The 27,764-nt window shown below is 33.1% G+C and overlaps 4 protein-coding genes and 1 long non-coding RNA gene across 5 annotated transcripts in view; 2 read left to right on the top strand and 3 right to left on the bottom strand.

Annotated features, from left to right (window-relative positions):
- The window catches only part of Hmgcr (HMG coenzyme A reductase), a 29,633-nt gene extending 16,382 nt beyond the window's left edge, over positions 1 to 13,251 (bottom strand). Inside the window, exon 1 of the mRNA XM_011067255.2 lies at positions 13,015 to 13,251. The gene's annotated coding sequence lies outside the window, so the exon portion shown is untranslated. The remainder of the gene's footprint in view (positions 1 to 13,014) is intronic.
- Positions 118 to 11,173, top strand: LOC147910499 (uncharacterized). The gene is made up of 2 exons (XR_015544239.1): positions 118 to 8,661; positions 8,805 to 11,173. It is a non-coding gene; the product is annotated as an uncharacterized LOC147910499 (long non-coding RNA).
- Positions 13,252 to 14,387: 1,136 nt separating the features above from the next.
- LOC105152803 (BLOC-1-related complex subunit 8 homolog) lies at positions 14,388 to 15,903 on the bottom strand. The gene is made up of 2 exons (XM_011067254.2): positions 15,444 to 15,903; positions 14,388 to 14,979 (listed from the first exon to the last, which is right to left on the bottom strand). The coding sequence occupies exons 1-2, from the start codon at positions 15,592 to 15,594 to the stop codon at positions 14,510 to 14,512; spliced, it is 621 nt and encodes a 206-aa protein (XP_011065556.1). The 5' UTR covers positions 15,595 to 15,903; the 3' UTR covers positions 14,388 to 14,509.
- A 453-nt stretch (positions 15,904 to 16,356) lies between these two features.
- SsRbeta (signal sequence receptor beta) lies at positions 16,357 to 18,631 on the top strand. Its single transcript, XM_011067253.2, has 4 exons — positions 16,357 to 16,598; positions 17,015 to 17,159; positions 17,616 to 17,930; positions 18,382 to 18,631. Exons 2-4 carry the CDS (start codon positions 17,016 to 17,018, stop codon positions 18,496 to 18,498), a joined length of 576 nt encoding a protein of 191 aa, XP_011065555.1. The 5' UTR covers positions 16,357 to 16,598; position 17,015; the 3' UTR covers positions 18,499 to 18,631.
- A 99-nt stretch (positions 18,632 to 18,730) lies between these two features.
- On the bottom strand, positions 18,731 to 27,438 carry Gp210 (nucleoporin 210). Its single transcript, XM_011067251.2, has 9 exons — positions 27,230 to 27,438; positions 25,143 to 26,366; positions 21,518 to 24,860; positions 21,179 to 21,434; positions 20,845 to 21,083; positions 20,392 to 20,538; positions 20,179 to 20,305; positions 20,048 to 20,104; positions 18,731 to 19,933 (listed from the first exon to the last, which is right to left on the bottom strand). Exons 1-9 carry the CDS (start codon positions 27,406 to 27,408, stop codon positions 19,743 to 19,745), a joined length of 5,763 nt encoding a protein of 1,920 aa, XP_011065553.1. The 5' UTR covers positions 27,409 to 27,438; the 3' UTR covers positions 18,731 to 19,742.
- Between the last annotated feature and the right edge of the window lie 326 nt (positions 27,439 to 27,764).

Here is a 27,764-nt window from a genome sequence, read left to right as displayed (position 1 = left end):
CCGTCTCCGCGAGTGTTCGAATACACTCGAGATAGTCGCTAGTCGGGGCACGCATGCGTACACCAATCCGAATGATTTGAATGTACTATGACCGATATATTCACAGATATTATAATTAAGATAGTAAGTAATATCTTAATACTAATCAATTTTATAATTAAGTTAATCAAGTTTATAACATCTTAATACTTTGACGGCAAGAGTGTTACGTACATGTGATTTTTACTGCCAGCGATCAACACGTACAGACACACACACACACACACACACACACATCCAGTTGAGATCGTGTTAAGTCGGTTCTACATTAGTTACAAGCCGATCGCAAGTTCGTTGCAACAATTAATATGAAGCATTGATTTCAAAATGCAAGCTTCAGATTGACTGAAAAAACTTGCGATCAGCATGAAACTAATGTAGAATCGGCTTTATAGGGCAGAAGTCACAGTACTTAGTTCTTATTTTAAGACCTTCTTAAGTAATGTCTTAAGATGCTTATGCGACTCTTTCATTGATTCATGACATTTTAAAACTCTGTACTTAAGATGTCTTAAATATAATATCCGACTATGAATACTCGGCCATAATGTATGCAGTGAGTTTCCTTCTAAATTTTTGAATATTCTATTATTTAAAGATTTTAAATGCGTACACCAATCCGAATGATTTGAATACACTATGGCCGATTTTATAATTAAGACATATTCAGATTTTATAATTAAGTAATATCTTAATATTAATTGATTCTATCTGCGAAAAATGCTCTCTGTGAAAGAGTTAAGACAACCTTAAATATAAAAATAGATATACCGGTTTTTTTTTATGTAATTTGAGAATCTCTAATGAGATAAATCTGTAATGTTTATTCTTTTTTCATTCCATTTTTTCAATCTATGGAAATGGAATGAAACAATGATCGCACTCGAATTTCTTTATTTTTAACACATCTATATCTTTTTGTAATTTTAATGCTTCCCCTGTTCTGCTCTGTTGCTAATATTCAAGTCCCTATTTTGTAACTTTCAGTTCCGAAACATAGTAAGTGTAGTAAGTTTGCCATAAGATATTGATTAATCACAGTTTGAATTTGAATTGAATAATCGACTATAATTGATTAATTTTTTAAGGCTTACACCTATTGTGTTTCGGAGCTTAATGACAGTGCGAGTATTATATTGTTATTGCGCCATGTTTTTACTACGCTACTACAAAGAGTGTGCAATGACAGTATAATAACAGTATCGTAACTACTCAAGAATTATAGAATATAAATTATATATAGGTATATGAATCACATAAATGTAAAACAAATGAAATATGAATATAGGTATATAGGTATATAGGTATATGAATATAGGTATATGAACCACATAAATGTAAAACGAATAAAATAATAGTGTCATAAGAAAAGTGAACAATCTCTCGTTAGCATGCAGATGAAAACGATCCCATAAGTAAATTTTTTTCTACGATGCACCATTGTCACGATATTCGTCTTTAAGATTTAAAAAGCATTAAAAAAAAACTTTTATACTACTCTCCAAATGTCGATAATTTATGATAATTATTTTTATATTAGGCATTTCGTATTTATTAACTAATAACTTAAATTATTAATTCAAAGAAAAAATAAGTCAAAAGACCAATGACTGTAAGTATAAAAATAAATAAAAAAACGCTTAAAATTAATCAATTTAAAATAATGACCAATCAAAAATATACAGTTATGCAGCAGTAAAATATTTTTCATTTAAATTAAAGATACAAAATATAATATTTCAACATTGATTTGAAAAAGAGATGTCACAACTTTGTTTGACAAAATTATTTATTTTTCTGCTGCATAAATTTTATTCTTCATTTTTGTTTATATATACAGCAATGACGCTCGCAAGTAAAATCAGATATAAAAATCTTCAGTTTCTTATGAAACAATATTTATAATGTATGAGTAATGCATTAAATTTAAGAATTTAAATTTAATTTAAATTTATAATGACTGCTATAATCCGCACATATAAGTTACAATCAAAATTAATAAATAAATGAAGAAGAATAAAAATTTAACATTAAGTCACCTCTAGAATTAAAGAAAAAAGTAATCAATATGCAAATACCTACTTGTACGTGTGCAGCAGTTCGAAAAACAAATTCTATTCAATGTTAATATCCAGTTGTAATGTTTTTCAATAATTATATTTTCGATAATGTAAAATTATCTCTTGCAAAAAAAATAAAAAAAAAAAGATATGTGCACGTATACGGTCTAGCTGTTGTAAGTCATCCGATCATTACGGATGGTAATTTCGCAATTCGTAAGCGCATTAAGAAAGTAGGAATGCAGTGGAGCAATAGTGCAAAATTTTTTAGTTTGACGATCGAAAGGAAGAAAATTTTATACGACTAATCTGATGTAAAGTCAAACTTCATTCCGATTTAAAAAAGGGGAACTATCGGAAATGTTTAAAATCAAAAAGAGATTGACTGAAACTGAACAAAAAATTATCTCAATTAGAAAAAGGAGAATTATTAAAAACAATTATTCAAATCAATCGTTCAGAAAGAGATTCCAACAGCAGACCAAAAATCTAACGGAGAGAACACGGATTTTATTACGTTATTTAAATTGATTGCTATACTTTACGGTACAGTAGAATATAACGACGCTATTGAAATAGTACACAATTTTCTCAAAGCTATTTTTTTAGTGTCCTTTAGAATTAGATTAGATTAAATAGAAATAAATTTTATGTCGCAACATCGTGTGTGTTGGATGAAAATATTTTCATGCGCGCAATTTCAGTCGGTATACTCATCTCATAGCTTTCCAATCTGTATAATCTTCGCCGACGATCGACTTCGCCTCTCTCGCGAGACTCTCCAAAACTCTCCCTCACGCTATTACGCTTTTAAAAATTCGGCAGTTTTTTGTACTTTGTTTTCACAGATAATAAATTCATTAATTTTCATCATAAAATTATCATGCGGGTTCCGATTTGCGTTAATCAATTATTTATGATAAATGGAAGAGCGCTTCTTGCATGTACGACGCAATAAATTTCAAATATTTCTCTTACCATATAAAATTCGATATGTACTATTTTTCTTTTTAGACATAGTCAATTTATTCGGTAATTATTTATGGAAAGATGATTAGAAATATCTGATCAGATTTATCTCAATTTGAATAACACACCGGAGTAAATATAATTAATTATATTTACCTGTGCTGTGGTTTTTTTATGTTCTTTGGTTTTTTTTAATTTTTATAATTAATTAACATTATTAATACTATTATTTGTTAACAAAATTAAAATTTGTATTGTGCTGCTTTCAAAAATAAATGTATTATGATCAGAAAATAATATTTTACTTTAAAAATCTCAAAAAGAGATAAATCGTGCAAAAAGAGATAAATAAAATTAAACAATAAGAATATTATTTTAGACCGTAAATGTGAGAAACACAATCAATAAACTAGAAGCCTATACCGGTCGAACATAGATCTTTAATGCTTTTAAATAATTTAATGTAAATTGTGCGTGCGTGCGTCGTGCGTGCATGCGTGCGTGTGTGCGTGTGTGTACATGCATATATATTATATTTGTAGCTATTCAAACTGCGCGCCGGATTGATTTTTCAGAGTTATAAACGCAATTAAATTGCTGTAATATCACGAATTAAATTTAATTTATAAGCAATTTTTAATAATTCGATGCTCAATCAGGCATCACATTAGAACGATGTTAATTTGCTGAAAAACTCTAAATAAATTTATTGCGTAAAATAGTCGAATCTCTTATATTTCGTACGAACGCCTTAAACCTTTTTTAGATTATAGAGATTTAGTTCGATTCTCGGCCGAAGAAATATTTTTCGCAATAAATTTGTTTCTATCTTTCTAATACGATGCCTAATTAAGCATCGAATTATTAAAAATTGCTTATCAATTTAATTTAAGTCGTGACATTATTATAGTTGCTTAATTGCATTTATAATTCCGAAAAAACCAATTCGGCGCACAATTTAAATAAATCTTTAACGTCATCTTATTGTCAAATAAATTTAACTGATTGAAAACTTAGTATAGTCGAAATATTTCCGATTTATTCATAGATAAAAAACTGATTTAATTCTTAATGATTAATGTATGTTGTAAAAAATTAACGTTTTTAAAGATCCAAAATGTTACTTTTTTTTTTATTATTATTATAATATCTTTCCAATTATTAAAACAAGAAATTTCTTGAAATAAAATAAAAAAGGAAAGAATGTTAAGTTTTCACAGTTTTTTGATAAAAATAAAAGATAAATTACATGATATTAAAAGACTACTTAAGTGGAGTTAATGTATTGCTTATCTTGAGAAAAAACATCAGAAATGTGAAAGAAATTGTGATAAATAGTAGCTTCGAGACAATATAAGAAAATCCAGTACAATAAAAGTGCCCATAAAAATTTCTGTGAGTTAGTATATAAAAAATATTCATATAGTATAATTATAAGGCAAAAGGGTGCAATTTGCAAACAATTAGAACGTATGTATGTTTTATATTAAGAACGAATATAATAAAAATCATCTACGAATGTTTCGGTTCTGAATTTAAATTATCTTCAGTGCAAAAATAAAGCAAAAATTAAAGTAGAAACGCAAAGAAACACTTAATAACTAAGATAAGCATACCTCCATCTTTAATAAATTCATTTATTGATAAAAAATTGTTAGGTAAAAAATCAAAACATTTCCGGAATTAAACAACAAAAGCTGTTTTGTTGGAGATTCTTAAATGATTGACGAACAATAAAGAATTTAATGTAAAATAATCATTTGGTTTCGCACGAATTAGTTTTAACAAACATGCTTATCAAGTTATAAATATATTTAAATACTAACACAATTTTTACTTAATTATCGGAATATTTTGATATTTTATTCAATAATTTATCGATATATTGTGTTTGATAACGAATTTTTTCAAATTCTCGATGTTTCTCTGTTTTTAACGACATTACTTGACTCTACTTTAAAGTCCTTTAATATGATATATAATTTATATATCTCGGAATTTTTTCACGAGAAACAACTCGATTAACATTCCTCTTTTTTTGAAATAAAACTTCTGAAAATTCAAAAAATACAATAATTTCTCTCGGATAATAAATAATTTTTTTTTTTCCTTTTAAGTTACGAGCATTTCAGAATTGCAAAAGCGAATTATAAATGTGATAAGCGCGTGGTCCAACGTCCATATTTTGAAAGTTATAATATTTTATCAAAAGAAAAAACTGATGATCGTGCCACGTCTCACGTTTCGGTGTGTAAAGTGCACAGTAGTGCCACCAGGAAAACGAAGAGAAACCCTTCGATCGCTTCTCGAGCAAATATAATCGGCGATCGCTGTGCGTTTACATACAGTTGAAAATTGCAGTGAATCTGGCGGACCTTCTGGCTTCTTCTCTTCGCGCTACTCCGCTTACGCCTATTGCACACTGGACGCGATAAGAGTTGCCGCAGACAAAATTTCTGTAACAGTAACTTTAAAACATGAATTTAAGCCAATGAGCCAATCAAGATACTGCCTTAGATCTTAGATCTACGTACTCTAACGAAAAATAGAAATAGCAGTAAACTTATCCATAAGGCGAGTTTCAACCGGTTGAAATTCACCTTATTGCGAGGTTATGGATAAAACTGTTATTTCCATTCCCGTTAGATTACGTAGATCTAAATATCCTGATTGGCTCATCGGCTTAAGTTTACTTCTTGTGGAATTTTGTGTGCGGCAGCCAGCCTTAAGCGATGATGAGCGATATCCAATAAAAGCTCTGCTCTTTGAAAAAAGCTTTTCTCACGTGACGACGCAAAGCAAAGCTCTCACTGGATGTCGCTTGTCGTTCATCGCTCATCGTGTCTAGTATGCAATAGGCTTTACACCGATATCGTCCAGTTTATTGAGGATAAACGGTGCGGTCGGCGTTACGAGAAAGGCCCAACGCGCTTGCGACGTCTCGTAGAAATCGCTACTTCGCTTTCTAACTGATCGTTTATCACGATACTATCAGACATTTCATGCGCTGCGAGCGGATCCATGGAAAGCGAAGCTTTTCTTCCACCGCCATAAAATCAATTAATAATTCAGGCTAAATTTTCGCCTAACAGAAGAGGGTTATCTATACCTATTTCAAACGTGATCTTTTGACTGATAACAGTTAGTTTTTTGTATCTCTTTTATGATTTGAAACGTTCCCTTGTGAGTCCCGATAAAATTCTATGAAAAGCCCTAATTTTTAAAGATAAGAAATCCCCTCGTTTTTTAAAATTCCTTATCCTTTTTCCAGGTTTTTTCAGGAAATATACACTCTATTATCATTTGCTGCGGTCGATTTCATTCAGCGAGTCGCTAAAATTAAACTGCTACCTTGAATGAGGAAAATAAGAGGAAAATACGCGCCATTCGTGTCTCGTTTCTAGATCGAGAGAGACCTCAGCTTCTCATAAATCGTACGCGTTCTAAACAATTTACACGGTATGCGAGGATTTTCATGGTCAGAAGGCTGAAATTAACGGTGAGTATACATTTTCAGCTTCGCCGAATGCATAATAAACGTGTGCAATGCAGGAAGCCACCAAAGTGAATGAATACAATTCGCCGAAATCGCGATGTGTTCTCGCGACGATCATCGTTTATTCCGATCATCTATCACTTCTCGGATATATCATTTGCGCTACGTGATTACAATCTCAATTGGCGTCGATAACAGTACAGTTGCACGGCCAGATCTTTATTATTTCAGAGGGAAAGTGAAAATACCAATCTTCAACTAAGCTTTTGAATTCTAAGCATTGAAACGCCACGAATTACGTCATGCAGTTTTGGTATTCTTAAAATACACATTTGAATGTTACCATCAGTCTGTCCGTCTGTATACGATCAGCACGTTTTCGATACACTCGTAAAGTTATTGTTAATCGCTAAGTTCATTTGGTTTACGCAATTGATGAAGATAAAGAGCATAGCGTCAGATAAACTGAAAAGTTTGTTTCGTTATCTCATCGACATTACGGACAAGGACGAAAGAAAATTCAATTCAGTTTTATGTGCCTGTTTCTAAAGCTTGACTTATCGTTACTAAATAAAAAAAACAAAAAAAAAACAAAAAAATGCAAAGAGGAACAAGGGATCTTGTTTAATTTGGAAATAATCACGATGAATGATTTTTACATCTCAACAGCAAAAAACTAAAATTCAGTCTTGTAATATTTTCTCTTACTGATTGAAAATTTATACCCATTTTTTAATTTCTTCTTAAACTTTTTTCAGAAAACATCAATCTATACACACATATAATAATTTTAAATATTATATAATAATTTGTACAGCACTCAATATACATGTTATATATATGTAATTAATAACAATGATTTTTAAAGGTATAAAAAATATCTCAGGTAATTGCAGTTTATGAAAAAAAAATTGATAACTATTTGTGTACGTCGATACATGTAATGTGTACGTTAGCGCAAATACACCGAGAAAAAAAAATATTTTTTTTTTTTCGCAAATGTGTGTGTGATGTGTGCTATATGATATTTTCTTCAATATTTATTAGTTATAAAAAATTTGTCGCAATAAAATATATATCTATACAATATATATTATTAATTGTCGAAAGATAAAATAGATGATTTACATATTTAGAATATTTTATTTCATTGTATAATATTTTAAGAACTCTTTTCAATAAATTTTTGAAATAAATATATTTCACTGAAATTTGAAAGTCAATTTTTAAGTATTTTTTTCTTAGTGTAAACTCGACATAACGATGTCTGTGACAGAAAAATCGGAACAGGTTTATTGTAATTTAAAGTCAGTCCCATGCACAAGGGAGAACGTTCTTACGTGTGCAGCGCGGTTTCTCTCGCCAGAGAACGCACAAGGCATACTCATTGTTCGCGCTGACGAAGGAAAAATCGCTCGGGAATCCCCCAAGTTGAAGTGCACGACTGAAGAATTCATAAATGAACCCTTATGAGCTGAGATATATAACAATAATTACGCGAATCATCCCGAAACTATTATGAGTACGTGATAAGTATTATGATGGACAGAACCTTTTGTATAGAAAATAATTAACACTAAGTCAGCTTAAACAATTGTTGATTAAATATTGCAACCAGGAAGCATGCTATTAGATAATGTACTTTTAATAGATAATGTATAATTAACTGATATAATTTTCAACTTAAAATCATAATAATTAGCCAACAATCTTCATTAAAATTCTTGTTATAACTTATTTGACGAATATTTTGTTCCGTACTTTTAAATGTAATTTTTTCTATTTATTTTGTTTAATCTCACTTCATTTTAATTCATTTTTTATGTTTAATATTAAAAAATAAGCTAATAAAATATGTTAATATAATTTTTAAACAATGCTTAAAGATAATTCCTTGGGATATTCTATGCTTACGCATTTCAGAGAGACCTACATATCTAACGTTTGGTATTATTCCGTCGCCTTCGTGTAAACACTTTGGGACTTTTTAGTTTTAAAAGTCTAATAAAAAAAGGTTACAAAAATAATTCTTAAAATAGCTTTTTTTATTAGTTAGACAATTTTTAAAAATAAAACACTCTTCTTTAAATATTAGGTGTTGGAATTAATTCGTAGCGTTTTACAAGTGATGGGAAGTACTTTCATTAATGTATTTTTTAATGCTCATGTGAAATAAATAACATTCTTTCATTTAAAAACGCTACGAATTAATTCCAACACCTAATATAAAATTTTTTTAGTTTGTAAATAATCGTTTCAGTTTTATCTTTCAATTTGTATCCATGACGAAAGTTTGTTTCATCTGTCGCTTCCTGTCACTTTCTAAAGAATTAGCGGCGTATATATGTGTATGTATATACACGCGTGTGTACCATCCAAATTATGCATGACGAAATTGTGCATGACGAAATTATGCATGTATACCTTGCGTGCACAGCACAATCGAGCCGATGAACCGCGTAATAATAGATGCAATACTTCCAATAAAAAGAATTTCTATTTCTATTTCTATTGTCAGTGCACCGAGTTAGCAAACCGACTCAAAATCAATTATTGTAATTAAAAAAAAGAGATTTGTTGTTTTAGTTAAATTAATTTAAATTATCGATATCTTAAAATGATATAGATACATATATATTTAAAATTTTACGAAACCAAGGGAAAAAAATATTATAATCTAGTAACAAAAAATCATATGCGAATAAATATATGTCTGTGCAAAAAACAGGAATTTTTCTATGTTCGTACATAAACATCGGTATATGCAAGAAATAGAGGTTAAGGCCTCTGTTTTTATGTATATATATTACTGAAACCTCTGTTCTTTGAATAGATTGGATATTCTTATTATGCACATAGAATAAGATAAGCCTTATTTTTTGCATAAATGTATTCTTATTTCTTATTACGTATATTTTTTGTTATTAGAATGGAGATATCTCTTTGTTAAAATTATCCTCAACTTATCTGAAAATAAAAAAATTGCATAATTCGATCTCATTAAATTTAGCTCCGGATTAAATTTTTCCGGAGTAGAATAAACATCCGGTGTAAAATAAAACCTTTGTTCTTTACATAGATTTCTTATTGTATACAAGTATAGAACTCTAGTAAGTAGATGAAAAGAGGTATAAGCTTATGTCCAAAAATGCCTTAAAAAAATACAAATGTTCAAAGATTCTTAACAACATAATAGTTACAATATTCAAAAATTTTTTCTTCTGCAAGAATGTAGGCTTTCATTCGAACTAGTGACTGTCGAACTCTTTCGAATATTCCTACCATAGGCGTGAAATTTTTTTCGGGGAGAGGGATAATTTCTATCAACTCAGGAATGTATCAAGTGCCAACCGGAATGAGGACCAAAAAAAAGAGAGGAATTTGCTATATTATATTGAAAAGAACGTCACCGTATCAATTTTGTTGTTATGACATTTACAACAGTTTCTAACGTTAATGAATTCTATTTGGATATTCTTACAATGTTTGATATCTTGTTTAATATTGTTTTGCGTATAAGAAATATTCGAAAAAGTTCGACAGTCATTAATTCGACGAATGAAAATCTGCATTCTTGTAGAAGAAATAATTACTTTTCAAATATTTATTATGACTATTATAAATATTGATGAAAACTTTTGAACATTTGTAACTTTTCAATAAAACATTTTCATAATACATAAGTTTATTTGATCTTTCTTCATCTACTCGAGTAACATATTGTTTGAACCCGATCTTTCGACCTATATGTAAAAACAAGGTTTTACTTTATATACATAATAACAATAGGAGTTAAGAACATTTATAAAAATAACAGTTATCGTTATTTTTTAATGTAAAAATTTAATATTGCCGTTATCATTACAGCTAAAAAAAATAATGATCGTTATCAAAAAAATATGGATAATAACGGCGTTACAAATTATTTTCCTAATAAGTGTACGCAAAAAAAAATAGAAATCTTATTACATACGCGCATGCGTGCACGCATACAAAATATAACTTTTTTTCGCGTTAAATAATTTTTTTATTAAACAAATTAAATAAATTACATTAATGTTTTTTAAATTAATTCGACATTAAATACAGCCAAAATAAAAAATATACTATTTTTTTTGCAATAGATACAATTGTTTTTTCTGATTCTAATTTTTTTATGTATTATGCATTTTAATTTTTTCTAGGGCTGTTTAATGGGCCATCAGATATCCACAAATTAATAACACTTTCGATGAATATCTGAATATAAACGATTTCATCGCATGAAATTGCGTGAGGAGCGTGATTTCAAATTTTCTCGGAGAAACATCGAGCTGGAAACTATTATACATTGGATAATATAATAATCACTTTTGAAAATATTGATGTTAATATGTCACTGAAAATTCATTTTAATATCGCTATCTTGAATTCTTTAGAAAAGAGATTGCCACAGAATTAGGTAAAGATAAAAAATTTCATAAACAAATCATGCAGATGAATTGCCGATGTAAAAGAAAATTTCTTATTTAATGATTTCTAATTTCTGTTTCTCGATGGTGAAGTAAATTAAAAAAGAAATGTAATTTATTTAATTTGTTAAATAAAAAATTCATTTAACGCAAAAAAAGTTGTGTTTGGATCTGTGCGTGTATGTATGCGTGTGTGTATTTGTGATCATGTTTGATTCGGAATTTTAAAAATCGCGTTATTTGTATCCCTCAAAATTCACAACCTTAAACAGATACTTGTAAAGCCTAACTTTATTAAATTCCTTGGGAAAATGATAGAGCCGTGTCTCCGACACGACCAAATTAATCCATATAACCTTCGGAAAATTTTTGCAACTATACAGTGTTATCTCTTTTGACAAATACTTTACATATTATTATATTAGTTTTCTACTATTTTTACATGCGACATTTTCCGAGAATAAAGTCCTAGGTCTAAATCATCACAGGATCACGAGACACATGATTTTCAATTGTAATAATTAATTCGAATATAACGTTGAAATTTTTTCCCTGATTGGAACACGAATAAGAATTAAATAAACTTTGTTCAACTTTAAACCTCACAAAAGTTTAGAACAATATAAAAGTCGACTTTACTGTGCTAACAAGATTATTCCATATTATCATTCAAAATTATATGACAAAGTAACTTATAAAGATCAAGAAAATTGAAACTTCATAGTTTGTTTATGCTTTGACACACTATTTTTTATCTCATGTTGTTTTTCGATTACTCAATTTTGATAGCAAATATGTATGTACAACTTTTTTCAAATCTGAAAAAATTTCAGTATATTTTTCTTTTATCTTTTTCAAAATAATGAATTTTTAAGACAAAATACGTAATAAAATGTAAATATCTATTTAAATATCTAAGAATAGGAATATAATTGTTGTAAAAGCGAGAATATGCAAGGACGCAATGCTTAACAAAAATTCTCCAAAATTAAAGAACATTATGAGTATTTAGAAGAAAGTGTAGAAAGTTTCAAAGAACGCAAAATGATGTCTTAATCCCCATTTCTATCAATGCATAGATTACTTTTAATCTCGTTTTCTGATTCTGAGAACTAGAACAGAAGTTAAAAGGAAATTAAATTGAGATTAAAGTTGATCTATATGATAGATATGGACACAATCTGGTTCCACCAATGTAAGATTATTTTTTTTCTCGGTTCAATTTACTCTTTATCTTTTTCTAATTCTAAGATCTGATTTCATCAATATAAGATTCTTACATAGAATTAGAAAAAAAAGGAGTACATCGAGATCAAAGAGTTAATCTTCTTATTAATCTTATATTGATGAAATTGGACCGTAATAGAGATTTTGATATAACTCAAATATTAACTAAATCAACACTAATACAAATGAAGCTATTAAATTGATTAATAAAATCATGTTTAATGTATAGAAAAATTAAAGATAATAAACTGTATATCAGAGATTTTGTTAAGCAATTCTAACGATCGAATTAAGTTTATCAGAGTTTTATCGAAGTTTAGATTGTTACGAAAATAGAGCAAAATCCATCGTTCGATTCCAAATAGTCAAATGATCCTAAATTTTTTTTAACAGAAGGGAGTGAAACTAGTAGAAGAGAGCATATGTGACACATCGTTACCGAGTCAATTAATTGTCAAAGTCTGAAAAAACCACTCATCGATCGATCAGCTGATGAATGCATTCTGCATCAGCCTGTGCAAAGATTGCGTTATTACAAGCACGTGTGATAAATAAATATTTTACATCAAGCGTTGTAGTCCATCAAACCACATAACCTATACAGGCAGAAACAGCAAACAATGGGTGTTTTTTGTGGCTGAACTTGAAAAAGTGTACACTTTTGGAACTTAAAGTGAAATAGATATATATATTTATTATTTGGCAAAAGCGAGAAGGAGAGTTTTGATACAGTCTAGTAGGAATAAAAACAGATCTAACAACTTTGACTTACGTTACGATACACCGAGACTTAGATGATATCATCAAGGAGGTGCTGCCTGCCGACGCCACCTCTCCGGTGCCTTCCTTTAATCAACTCTCATATTCCCGGCATCTGATCATGCTGTTGCACCCATACCGCACTGCAAAATCTGCAAGCGGTTCAATGCAGCTTATGCTTATGCTACTTTATGTAAACCGATGTGTCCGAAGTGTGAACCTTCTCATTACGACATCTACATGACATTTCGGAAACGCATTGCGCATATATTGATCGTGGCATTTTTCCGCCAGAATTAGGTCGGTACATCTCTAGTCCGCGTCTTTGTATTGTTTCATGAGTGATTAATATATAGGTATTTATCATTATGATGATTACAGAGATATATGATGTCGACATTATCGAAATTTTTTTTAAATACTTGTAAAAAGTACATCCTATTTTTGTTTAATGTAATATTTTGAATGATAAAAATAACAAGTACAATATTTTATGATTTTTACGAATATATATAGTCTTTAATCATATTATATATTATATATAGTCTTTTATCATTATTAATAATGATTATTATTTATTATTAAAAAATATAATTATAATGAGTTTGACTCTTGGGAATTAGCGCTAATACTATGTGCGTGGTAAACTTCAATATTATTAAATTGTATCTCTCATATTTAATTAATAATTCATATTATACGAATTATTAATTAATTAATAATTCGTATAATTATTAATTAAATATGAGAGATACAATTTAATAATATTGAAGTTCACCACGCACATAATATTAGCGCTAATTAGCAAGAGCTAAACTTATTACAATTATATTTTTTATATCAGAGAATTAAAATTATCATTCGTTATTCATTACTATATATTTTTATAAAACATTTGTTATACGTTTAATAATAAAAATTCTACCTGACAAGATATAAATTATTCGCCGGACAGACGTTTTTACCTGTTTTTGTTCGCAAATTCATTCTTAGCGAAAAATAAAAAATATCATTTTACTATGTATACAATATTAATCGTGAAATTAATCAATGTATGCTCTTTAAAAAAAATACAAATCTCTTCTGTCCAATTTAAAACTAAAATAAAATTACCGAAAATTATCATATTCGACATTAATTTGGAAAATGTCATTCTACAACAAAAACATTCTATGATTATATGAAAGAAAAATTATAATATCGTTAAAAATACATATATTAACGCGAGTCGTAATTAAAAATATATATTTATATTCAAATATAACAGAAAAAGATTCAATAGAAACTAATGTAAATTTAGCCGTAAGACTATAGACGCACATCGGTCGCTCACGATAGCGGATAGAATAATGATACTTATATGATGACAAAGCAAAGATAGAAATATTTATGTTAATCATATTTATTACAGCAATAACATTATGTGCAGCGTTGCAATCTATATGTATAAAATTCGCGAATGAACGAGCTATTATCACAGAAAACCGAGCGTTCTTTCCTCCATCTTTCTAATTATGGGTGGTGGTCGATCGTTGTATGTCGCTCGAGTGACGGGCATGATTCATCATCGATTCCACGCGATTCGCTGTCTCCCGCACCACGTCCGATATCTCGTCCGGTAGATGATCCAGCGTCGGGATATGTGCCGACAGTCTCTTGTAGACAGAGTCTCTGCTGCCATCCTTCTTGTGTCGCCTTTGCTCCTCGTACTTGAGCTGCTGTTTGAAGAATATAGCGTTCTTAATGAACTCTAGGGTATTCTCGAAGCTCTTTCCAGCACCCTGCATCGTTCGGATGGCACTGACCGCGTACTCTACGTCATAGCATCTGCCTAGCAATTGTTGTTGTAGCGCCAGTACCTCTACTCGTTTCTCCACCATCGGTGGCAGAGCTTTTCTCACGTGCTCCTGCAGCCTGTAAAATGCAAGCGATGGCTCGTTCGCAACGATGTGCATGTTCTCTGATATACGTTCCGTTGCTACAACAAAGAGATTTTATTGCGTGAATCAATATTTACGTTCTATCACATTTCATATATCAATGTTAACATATACATACCGATCCCTATTGAATTCTTAAAAGCTAATCGGCATTGAACTATCTAGTCTGTAAGTCAACTTATGATATCAAGCAAATATTCAAAATAATATATTGTAAATTAACACTCAATTCACAATTCAAAATGTAGGCGTAATTGTAAATAATTTTAAATTTATATTTATAAAAGTTGACCAACCACACAATTGAATTCTGCCAATCATAGTAGAAACCATAAGATCATAATATAAACAGCAACATGTTGATTTCTTTTCTGCTTTCCTCTTATTGCTTAAGTTTTTTTGTGTGCCATATAACTCTTACAACAACAACTACTTACAACTATGCTTATGCAATTGTAGAACAGACTTAAAAGTAAGGTATCAAAACGCTAACATTATTAACCTTTCTTAACTTTTGTTTCCAACTCCTGATCAGGTTGATATACTTTCGCAGCCATCGTTTGGAATATCACATCAGGTCGAAATCTCGCAGTTTTAAATGCCACTTCAACGTCAATTCGACATGTTAAGATGTAAATAGTAGCTCTAATCATGCAGTCCTTGATACACGTAAACGAAATATGTCAGGCTCATCGTCGCATCGTGAAATCGTTCCTTTAAATTGATCGTTTGTTTCTTTTGAGATCTTCTATCTTCTCTCTCTCTCTCTCTCTCTCTCTCTCTCTCTCTCTCTCTCTCTCTCTCTCTCTCTCTCTCTGTTTATACAAGATTCTTCTAAATTCGAATAAACACGTACGATCGAAGTGATGAAATTTCTTTATTTTTTCACCCGCGCATAACAATCGAGCGACTGTCACAATCAGCTGATCGTCAACAGTTTTACACTTGTATCTATTGCACTTGCACTTCACATAGATAATTTCTCTTATTTGCAAAAATCAAGAGCGAGGAACGTTCGGCATTCTTTTTGTTGTAACAAGAAAATTTTATACAATATCTTGTCTGTATCTACTCTGAAAATATTTTGTAATTTAGATTTGATAATTAATTAGAACACCCGTTTGTCCCAATTTCGATGAAATTTTGCTCATTCCGGATTCATTAAAATAAAATTACAATCAATGTTACAGAGTTTAGAAATTTTATTGAGGAGTTCTTATGAAAATTTTTTTTCTATTTCTGCGTCGATTATAATGTCGATTTTGCGAATTATTGGTAGATATTTAATTAAGAATGAAATTATTTGAGTTTGTGGCAGACGCGTTTATATCGTTCATACAAAAAGTGCGCCACCCATCGCCATTTTAGTGCTTACAGCGCATACCGGAAGCAACGATGTGTACACGGACTTATCATCCCGTGTCCGGAAACGTGGCAGCATACAGAGCGCCGTTGGCACTTCTTCGGTTCTCCCGGGTATATTCCGTTCCGGTGTGCTGGGGTTGGCTCGGGTTCTGAATGCTCCTGCTATACGCGTATCACGTATGGAGCGATTGGCACTGAATGCACTGAGCGAGTGAAAACGAAAGACTATTTGCGCGTTTTGAGACAGCGAGCGACAATAATCACTGGTCCTTGACGTTTTACAAAGAAAAACGTAAGTTCTACGTTTCATTTTTTCATTCTTAAACACTCGCGAGGATAAAATCCAAGAATTGTTCTCAAGAGGTTGACAACAGGTCGAGTCTTTTAGTGGAACATCACAGGTGTTCTCGAATTTCTACCCGAAATGGCATAATTATGACCGTGAGAGTAAACGAAATAATTATTCCACACACAATTCTTGAAATAGTATAAAAATTTCACACAAATTTCGCTACTTTCGAATGTCAAAATTGTATTCAATGACAGAATCGTCAAGACGTATGTAAATGGATAAATTAATGTAAAGTTGACATAAAGTATCGTGATGTATGAACTAAGTAATTTACATCAGTGAATTTATGTATATTAATAGCGTTTTACAGTGAAAATTCATAACAAAGTGGTTAAAAAGATCTCTTAATCTTATAGAATGAAGTGGCACATCTTATTCACTGCGCTCGCTGTGTTATGCGCAACTGTATATGCAGAGGAGGAAGAAGAAGCTGCTAGATTATTAGTTTCCAAACAGATACTCAACAAATACCTGGTAGAAAATATGGACATAGTTATTAAGGTAAGAAAGGAGAATTTCTCCTATGTTCGAGATGCTTCTGATATCTATATAAAGTAAAATATATCTTTTTAGATCTGTTTGGGTTACACTTTTTATATTTAGTGTATCTTTACTTTCTTTTTCTTCAAAGCCCGAATATATATTGATCTCATTTTAGGTACAAGAATTTTTGAAGATTTCAAATAATACAATCGGATCTATTAAAACATTCTTTTAAAATGACTGCGTTTAGCAGAATATTTATTTTGCAATTGTTGCAAGTTTTTTCATTGGGAGAAACAGAACCATTCTTTTTTTTAGATTTACACGTAAAAATATAATCCAATCAATGTAAAGAAAATTTCCAACAGTTGTAAATAAACATACTGCTGAACGTGGCTAATGATCAACTTTAACGGACGTTTTCTAAACTGCCAAAATATTATTTTACTTAATAATCTGCATTAAAATTTGTAGTATACTATTTATAATACTGGCAACGTGGCAGCGTTGGAGGTCGAGATTACGGACAATTCGTTCCATCCAGATCATTTCACTCATGTGAGCGGCGAGTTAAATGCTAGAATCGATCGCGTGCCACCCTATACCAATGTAAGCCATACCGTGGTAGTGAGGCCACGCAAATTTGGATATTTCAACTTTACTTCAGCCGAAGTTCTCTATCGTCGCAAGGAAGATGCCCCCAGATTACAAGTGGCTGTGAGCAGCGAACCTGGCGAGGGACTCATTGTGGCATACAGGGACTATGACAAACAGTTTTCATCTCATGTGGTAAATACGAACACATATATTTATATAATCATACAAATATTATTTGTAATAGAGTTACAAGAGAAATATTGCAGAAAAAAGAGAGTAACTTTATAAGTTCATAAATTTTAGAAATGTAATCACGTATGTAATAACATGAAAAATAAGTACTGTACAGTCTTGTATATCACATTGTGTTATATAATGTACTATTTACGCATTTTTATTTTCTATTTCTCAATTTATACGACGATAGTTAATCTATTTTTGTTTTTGCTAAGTAAAATTACAAATTATTTTATTTTTGTCATATATAATGTATATTACATTATTTGCTTTATAACAAAATTACAATAATTATTGCCTAAGGTCTTAGTTGAAAATTAAGTATCGATATATTATCTTGATCTATATATATATTAGAGTTAAGTTTTATTGCTTCATTACAATCCTATTTTGTTGTGTCTTGCAGGTCGATTGGGCCGCGTTCGCCGTGATGACTTTACCTTCCTTGCTCATTCCATTCGCCTTGTGGTACTCGAGTAAATGTAAATATGAGAAATTATTGAAGAACACGAAAAAACATTGATTGTATATTACATATTAGAATCGTTTCTAGAAATTTCTAGGTCACTTTATAAATTTTCCTATATCATTGTAAGAAACACAACTGTTCTATTACGTACATCTACTTTTGTAATAAACGTGACGGTATTTATGAACATCATGTTGCATTTTTTGAGTATATTTCAACTTCTTACTTGAATACTTCTAACATCTAAAGAGTAAAATGTTTTGATTTGTTACCCACTTTCCTTAAGTTTTCTTTTTTCTTGTTTTACAATGAAATATCTTTCCTCTCAAAACTTTTTATATTATATTTGGCACCAGAAATCTAACTTGGATTTTTTACTTAACAAGCGAATAATTAAACTATTTCTAGCACTTCTATATTTAACTTAGAATATAAAATTGAAAGATTGTTCTACTATACATATCCTAGAAATATTAGGTGTTGGAATTAATTCGTAGCGTTTTACAAGTGATGGGAAGTACTTTCATTAATGTATTTTTTAATGCTCATGTGAAATAAATAACATTCTTTCATTAAAAACGCTACGAATTAATTCCAACACCTAATATGTACATATCACAGCTTCACAAAATATAAAAAAATAAGGTTTTTTGTCCTTTCTGTGATAATATGCAATATAATATTGTGTACATTGAATAACAAGTTGACTGTCATTTTATTTACGTAAACAAAAGTATATAGTTGTATGACTAGGAATTGTCGATATCGTTATAAAAATGAAAATAGTACACAGAGAAATCGTGTATCATGGCAATGTTAACAACAGAGAATTGTAATCTAATGCACGCACGCACGCCCACACACACGCACGCACGCACGCACGCACACACACACACACACACACACACACACACACACACACACACACACACACACAGTCATATATATGTATATATACGCATATACATATATATATGTATATATAATATCATACATTTGTCACATCAAGCAAAGAAACAAGTATAACATTTTACAAAAACTAAGCTTATTTTTCTTAAGAAATGTAGCATTGTGTTTCCATATATTATGGAAATAGATGACAATTTTTATTTTAAGGCACGATTCTGCAATGATTATCATATTCATTTATAATAAATGAAAATAATTCTCAATGAAAAACTTTACGTTTGCAAAACTAAACCTTTCTCATGAAATTGAGCGTATTAATTTAAATATTTCTTAACGAAAATATTCGAACGGACATTATTTTCAAATTTTCGTCAATAGTTCAGAGAGTTCTAACATATATCTCTTCTTCTAATATACGGTGTGCCGAAACTACGAGGGTCACCATAAACAGAAGATTCAAATGCTGAAAAAGGCCTTAACGGCGGAGTTCGAAGCGGGCTGCTACTTGGAGTAGTGGTCGTTGGAGTAGTTGTACACGAAGTACAGATCGTCTTTTTCATCATCGGCGGAGATTTATCAGCTATAAACAATGTCATTAATGTCACAATGCTGTATTGAGAAAAACATTGTAAGACAAACATCGTAACACTAATGTCAACAAGTAAAATTAGAAAAAAAAGAATAGCATACGTACCAAAAATACTTCTGTTTTTAATTGTTAAATCGACAGTCGCTACTTTATGTTTCCAAACTGAAAAACACACAAAATCTACGTTAGTAATACTAAAAATGACATAAGTTTGAAAAATTCAAATCTAGCTTTACCATAAAAAATTGTAATCACAATAACAGCAAACGTTCCCAGCGTGTATCTGTGAAAATACATGTAATTGACCCATTGTACTCCGGACATAGGGATAAATTGATTATATCTCGAGACACGTATGCGAAGCTGAAAAGAAACGCACGATATAAAATAACAATTGCTAATGAGACAGCTACATACATAAATGTGTTTAAAACACACATCTTACTTACAGATATGTTTTGCTTGGTCAAATCATTCGCAATAAATACTTTTTGTCCCTGAATCTCGTCTTGATTATTCATTAAACGCAATCTATATTGCATTGTAGATTTGGAAACATGTTGCCAAGTAATGGCCACACCATCTGGTACGTCAACCTAATAGAAAATGTTAGTGTTTTATAAAATTTAAAAAAAGATATACGAAATAATAAATATTAACATTCAAATATTACAAATTTTAAGCTCAAAAATCTAAAATTTGTAATATTTGTTAAATATTAATATTGAGATATCTTGGAATCTTTAATTCCTAAACAAATAATTTCTAAACAAATAATTCAATAGAAAATTAAAACATCAATAATTTTAATTATGTCATTTCTTTATGCGTAAGGCTAAGGTTTTTTAAATAGATTTTTAAACAAATATATATTTTTTTATATTCTTAAACGACCGACTTACAGTGAGATACTGTAATACCGACGGCAAGCCATACACTTCTAGCGTCGTCGACGCACTACCACTTTGTGTACTGACAAACATAATCTCCTTAGCATCGACATATACAGGTGGCAAATAAGCGAGTTCCAGAGCTGTCGACTCAATGTCCCGGCTCTGGACATTAATTTGAATATGGCTTTCTAATATACTAGCGGCTATAGTCGGAGAACTCATCGGTATGATGTCGCAGTAATAGAAGCCTGCAATAAATACGAAGAGTGCAACAAGCTTATTCATTTTCATCTTATCTCTCGCTTATCTCTATCCTTCATTATGCACATGATACTGCACTGACCTGTCACGATATCGAATCGCGGTTTCACGACGAATAGGTCCTTCACGCCAATTGAAGAGGTTGATGAAACAAACTGAATGTTACATGAATAGGGAAACGCGTTTAATGTGAATGACGATAATGTTCGACAACCGCCCAAACCTCTTGCCAATACATTATTTTCCTTGATTTCTTCATCCTTCCCCTTCAGCACAAGTGGCACGCTGAAAGTTTCTGTGCCAGTAATGTTTCTTCCTCTTAAAGGAACTATAGATACCTGTATAAAAAAATTATTTTATATAATAATGTACTATAAAAAGCATCATTATGACATTACTACGTCTTTTTGTTGTGAATTACCCGTGCGACTGGTAGAACGTTGACCTCTATTTCACTTTGCACGTGTGTCGCGAGACTATGTTTTATAACGGCATGCCCGACGTTTCGTGCGCGACCTATACCCGTGATAGGATCTACCAACAATATTTCGGGCGCGGAGGTTTGCCAGTATCCTGGATCACCATCAGATGAGAGAAGCGGCATGGAAAAACATATTATATCGCCGACAGTCAGGGTAGTCTTCGTCGGAAATATGATATCGCCGATCATCATGTGAACGTAGTCGTATATTCCGCTAGGATGTTTCTCATTGAAGGTTTTCACAACTAGTTCGCCATTCTCTAGAAATCTGGCAGTGATAACATTATCCGCACCTGCGGTAAATGATGCTAGATCAGCGCGATTTAGCATGGCTTTAACATTTGTCTCGGCAGCGTGGAATCTATTTCCTACGTTGTCATAATACTCAATTACGTAATTCAGCTCCATTCCCTTCGGTAACATATTCAGCTCCTCGCCGTTCCGTATACGTAATTTGGATTTCAGTGAAAGCATCATGTAATGAATAGGCTTGACTTCGACAACCACCATTAACGATTGCTTCAAATTGTACGTTTCTGTATTCGTAACTAAAATAATCGTTTGACCGTAATTCTCGCCGGATCTCACGATTCCGTTCTTCTCCACAGTCACGGCCTTCGCAGCGGGTGTCAAGGCGCGCAGATTCTCAGATTCGTCGCTGTGCATGCTCGACAGGATCTTGTAGGTTGTTGTACCGTGTCTGTCGCGATTGGTTTGCAGCTGCAGGACAGAGTTCGGTGACATTAATATCGTCAATACCGAATTTCCCGACGACGGTGGATTAGTCAGATGCAACTCTTCAAAAATCTCGATTTTCACGAATGTGGTGTATATGATGTCGTTCTTGTTAAAGCTAGAGAGCATGTTGCAGGGTACAGTAGCGTTCAAATAGATTGTTGCTACGCCTGGATTTATGGTCCTGGCCCTCAGCGATACCTGATTTTGATATCTGATATTGATGCCAGTGCCTTCGTACATATTGTGCAAGGTCAGTAGACTAGGATCGCTCGATGACCACGCAAAACTCAGCGGCAACTGCATGGAACCGATGATGAGTGGCGTCAGATAATCGGGAATACCAAATGCCCAGAGAGGAAACGTCGCGCCGACTTTTACTCTATTTACTGGGGTCGAGATCTTTACTCCGTCAAGATGCAGCACATATATATCAGCGCGATCTTCCGAATAAATCACTTTGTTACCCTTAGCGTCGAGTCCGACGGCACGCACGTGAATCCCAGTCCAACCAGCTGACTTTCCTTCAAGGATCCCATTGCAATCGACGCGTAGAATATCCCCGCTTTCTGTTGAGAATTCGATTTCAGCGTTTGGTGGGCCACCGATGGTCTGCATTTGATAAATGGTACCGATCAGTATCGTCAGATTCCTCGGTTGCACTCGTAGCGGGACAAATACTTGCACGGTGATCGGCTCGCTGCGTATTTCACGGTCGCCCGTTTTCACGAACATCAGTTGACTTTCACCCTCCGACAAACCGTGGATTTTATACAATATACGCTCATAAGGTGCGACGTCCTGTTCGTTAACAGGTAATTGTTTTATCTCGACATGTTCGTTGTCAATCTCCGCACGGAAATCTAGCGCACTAAGAGAGGGCAGTTTCACGAGGTGGTCGTTCGTGTCGTAAAGTTTCAACGCGGCTGTCACGCATTTCCCCTTCTCGATTTTATCCACGACGTTAACTTCGATAGCCGCGAGTTGTTGAACCTCCACATGTACTTCTGCTAACTTCGAGGGTAGACAGAGATCCATCAATGTTATATGCAGGACACCTGGTTTCCTCGGCGTCACACTGATCGTTCTTGTTGTATCCATGTATCGAATATCTGCTATGTCTTTCGAACTGAGGACTAATTCATAGTGACCAGAGCCTTGGCTGACTTGCAAGTACGACTTCATGCTCGAATCGTTCAAAATTATCAACTTATCGGGACTGACAATGGTGTCGTTCACCAAAGTCACCTCTATAGAAGCTTCTATCAGTGGAGTCTCTATTCCGCCTCTCTCATTCTCAATGGGAAACGGTGGCCATTCCGGCGAGATTTTCAGTCTGTTAAGGACAAGCTTCTGATAGCCAGTCACAGTCGCGAATATCGTGAGAATTCCATGATGCTTCTTGAAAATGATGTTTTGATAATGACTCTTTGGCAAAACCACATTCATGTCCGTCCAAGTCTCTTCCATCGTGCTGGATTGGATTTCTACAGCACCGCTGCTGGACGGCTTCAAGTTCCACTCAATATTCAAGCTCGTGATATTGTCAAACTGCTTACCATCCTCATCTTTGACAATCACAGCGATCTTTAGACGTTTATGGCTGTGCGCCATTATCTTATCCGTGTTCTTACTGATCGGACAATTCTTGTCGTGGTTCTCCTTGAATTCTGGTTGTAGATAGATGTACCTAGGCTTGCCACAAATAATCTCAATCGTTTCCGATGCGTGAGTGCGCCGACAATTCAAGAACAGGGGCACATTCGATACCGTATATGTCAATGCAGTTTTGCCTAATGTTTTGCAAATCACTTTGAAAACGGCTCTATCGAATGGTCCGCTTAATGAGTCTTCATATTCGGTCACTTCGGCAATCTCCTCATTCGATAGATGTATCTCCCGCGAGTAATCTTGAGATTTATTCGTCCATGGCAACGGTCCACCCTTAAATACCACATATCTCGAGGACCCTACAGTGAGTAACGTTTCCTTACTCTTTGGATGTATTGCCGCGAGCGGCTCGTATGCTGACACGGTAACATTGTCTGTTAAGTAATGGTCGATCACATCGTTATTATTTGCATTATAGGCAACGGTCACGTCGGATGTACCAACGCTGCGATAATTTATTACGGTTATCACGGCGCACGCGGCGCCAACCGGTTGTGCATTCTTATCATAAGTCCGTACGAAATTCACGTCCGGGATATGTACTTCGAAATCAACATCCTTGCAGTCACTGAAGGGTATCTCCCTGGCATCGGATCCATTAATTAGTAGCCCAAATAATGCGACGTGCAAATGAATAGGTTCTCCTATAGCTGCTTCCATATTATACTCGATAATTTTCAGCTTTACAGGAGGCAATACATGTATTTTCGCCGTGTCTCTGTTGTGTTGATTTCTTGCCATCATGACAACTACTTCCGCTGTACCCGCTGACAGAATTTTGATACCACCGTTCTGTGAAACGGCTAGTATCGACGGTTGTCTACTGGACCAAACATATGACCCGTCTCCTCCGCTCGTTTTCAACATTATGTCAAATCTAGAACATACACAAAACAAATTTATAATTACTTCTAAATTTATAATCTTTCAAAAAAATTAGAAAAAATTCATATTTAGTAGCTCATATTTGCAAAACAATGAAAGAAAAAAACAAATCAAAAACAATGGCTGAAGAATACTAAATCGAAACGTCCCGTTAAACTTAAAGTTTATATTATAATAAATTTATTTTATTTTTAAATATACAACATATTTTGCTTGTTTTTGATCTATTTATTCCTTTTATTAATCCTTCTGATCAACAATTCCTCTAGCTTACCTAGACTTGTTCACAATGTCCCATGGAACAGCCAAGACGCGAGGTTGAACTTTTACTGGTGTGTGTATCGTGAGTTCAGCTCTCGTAGAGAGCTGTGGCTCAAAGGCAATTCTCTTGCCATGTTCATCGATTATACCGCGTAACGTCGCTTCCACGGTCGTTATTCCACAGACGATCGGCATAACGATAGCATAAGTACCATTTTGCGTAATCGACTTCGGTTCTAGATATTGCTCGTTTATTTTCATGGAGACTTCCACGCCTTCTCCGATGTGGAATTTATGATCTTTGCTATTGTATAGTTCAACAACGATCTCGTGAGCGTGACCTAATACCAATCCCCAATTTCTGTTCGGTAAAACAGAAAGAGAGATATATGCAACTTCGTGTATGTTAACTATAGCAGAAGGTAGAATAACCGGATATTCTTCACGAACATTCTTATCATGTAGGAACACCTTTGTACGTCCCAGTTTACGTCCATAGGCAAAATCACGATCGTTATCGATCTCTAATATATCGGGACTCTCGGCTTCTAGATAATATTGGCTCAAAGGCAGGCTGATCTCCTCTAGGCGACCCTGACGAGTGTGCATTATCTTGTATCTGAAGCTGTCATGGGCCATTATTGTAATCTCTGGTGGAATGATGATTAAATTGGCAATGACGACCAATTCCAGTTCTATGGATGGAACATATTTATACTCCGAATGTGGTAATCTAACAGATACCTTAGCCGTACCGGTTCTAACGCCTTCTATGAGAACAATATGACCTCTTTTGTCAACACTATCTAACGTAGCTATACTGACGGGTCTTTCATATTGTGACTCCTCGTAAGTCATAAAACGAAGCACATTGCTCGTGGCTTTACTGTCCAATGGCATGTGTTTATTAGCATCGCCAATACTCCATACAAATTCTATGCCTGCTAGAGTTGTAAACTCATTTCCGTGTTCATCGTATGCTCGGACTTCGAAGGCTTCAGGTATATCCTCGATGTATAACTCTCTCGTAGTAGTAATGAGATTTAGAGAGAAAATTGCATCTACTATAATGTCGCATCTCAGAAAGTGACCAGTATTGATGTCTTCTGCCAAGACAATTGCAGTGTTCCTTGTCAGTTCTCTCGTTATAGTTTGAATCAATACCGCTGGAGAACATGTTCTGTCAAAGTTCTCGTTTATGGGAATCAGTTGTACAATATCCAAACGCGAGGTAGACCTATAAGACATCAAAGAAAGAAAAATAGAGTATCTAAAAACAGAACATTAATCAAATATTTCAGAGGAATTTCTCTAAAATACAACATTTTTATGCATACTATCTAACCTCCTCCTAGAGCTAACATAGATAGATTTATTGGACCTACTCAATTATAATCTTCCATACACAGCAAACTTTATCTGAGGAATGTCCTGAGAATATAAAGACATGTTCAGAAATCTTTAAAACATCCCTTAGAGGTTTATGCTGTATGGGTTTTATGAAAAATATCAAGTAATTCTTTTTACATCTGCAAATTTGAATTATTCTTACTAAAAATTTCCTTGAAATTAATTAGTGTTTTTTATTTAATATAAATTAAATGAGTCAGATCCAGTATTGCCACTTATGTTACAGATTTTGGCGTCAGCTTCGGAGGGTAATATCAACAATTTCGCAAACGGGCATCGCATTTGTTTATTCTATTCGAGGCAAAAGAAAATACTACGTCACAGAGGCGCAACTTTTAACTCGCGGGAAAATTACACTGATCGTCAAAAATCACGGATGCCGAGATATTCAGAATATGTTCCATTTCACGCATGATGTATCATTTCATCCTTCTTTATCTATATTCGGTGAACAATGAATATAGATAAAACGATACGTCATATGCATTAATGCGTAAAACGTGCGTGGAACGTACTCCTAAATGAGGTTATGGTGCGACCGGCAACCCCGGCAACGTGCTTAGATGCAATGGAAAGTTCATGTTCAAGAAAGGAGATAGCTTCGCGCAACTACGCACAACCGAGAGTCGGCGTCGGCGCGACTTGTAGTTTGTAGTTGCAAGAAACGAAAAGAAGAAATGATATAATCACCATTTATAGCAACCACCGTCTGTCACCTCCAACGTGAAATTCACCGCGAAGTTATTGAATACAGGCAACAGGACTCGAGGCACGTTCAATCTATGCGTTGTGGAAACCGTCGTGTCGTGAAACGCCGCAACCAGGCCGACGAACAGCACGACTCTCCAGAGTGTTGTCGACCCGAACATGTTGCTGATGTTGCGTCGGCTTGTATTACAGTATAATACCACTATTATCGCGCACGATTTCAGATTTCAGTCAGCCGCCTTCGGCGTTCAACTAACAGCTTCGAAATCTTCGAACCTTCGAGGCTCGAACTATTTCAAACATGAAAAATCGCATCGATATCGAGCAAGATATCGAGAGGAGCAAAACCACACGAAGTGCGTTGAGAAAACCGTGACTGACCACCTGTCCGGAATTTGAACAAATATTTGAAACACAAAAATTGAAAATTACGAGGCGAATATCGGCAAATATTGGAATTCTACCAATCCGGTGGCATTAATCTTAATCCTCCATAATTCTTCGTATTTTGATTGAT

This window comes from Acromyrmex echinatior, chromosome 2 (genome assembly GCF_024713525.1).
Source record: "Acromyrmex echinatior isolate Ae372 chromosome 2, ASM2471352v2, whole genome shotgun sequence".
Taxonomy (NCBI): Eukaryota; Metazoa; Arthropoda; class Insecta; order Hymenoptera; family Formicidae; genus Acromyrmex; species Acromyrmex echinatior.
Note: the sequence above shows the minus strand (reverse complement) of the source record. Positions and strands in the feature narration are given on the sequence as shown.

What these genes read in the sequence shown, in the direction of transcription:
- Gp210 (XM_011067251.2), bottom strand. Translation starts at nt 27,408, where the DNA reads ATGTTCGGGTCGACAACACTCTGGAGAGTCGTGCTGTTCGTCGGCCTG. An exon ending in GACGGTGGTTGCTATAAATG is followed by an intron (nt 26,367 to 27,229) that starts GTGATTATATCA and finishes GATGTCTTATAG; the next exon opens with GTCTACCTCGCGTTTGGATA. An exon ending in ACGTTCTACCAGTCGCACGG is followed by an intron (nt 21,435 to 21,517) that starts GTAATTCACAAC and finishes TTTTTTATACAG; the next exon opens with GTATCTATAGTTCCTTTAAG.
- SsRbeta (XM_011067253.2), top strand. Translation starts at nt 17,016, where the DNA reads ATGAAGTGGCACATCTTATTCACTGCGCTCGCTGTGTTATGCGCAACT. An exon ending in ATATGGACATAGTTATTAAG is followed by an intron (nt 17,160 to 17,615) that starts GTAAGAAAGGAG and finishes TAAAATTTGTAG; the next exon opens with TATACTATTTATAATACTGG. An exon ending in AACAGTTTTCATCTCATGTG is followed by an intron (nt 17,931 to 18,381) that starts GTAAATACGAAC and finishes TGTGTCTTGCAG; the next exon opens with GTCGATTGGGCCGCGTTCGC.
- LOC105152803 (XM_011067254.2), bottom strand. Translation starts at nt 15,594, where the DNA reads ATGATTAGAGCTACTATTTACATCTTAACATGTCGAATTGACGTTGAA. An exon ending in GGAAACAAAAGTTAAGAAAG is followed by an intron (nt 14,980 to 15,443) that starts GTTAATAATGTT and finishes TCTTTGTTGTAG; the next exon opens with CAACGGAACGTATATCAGAG.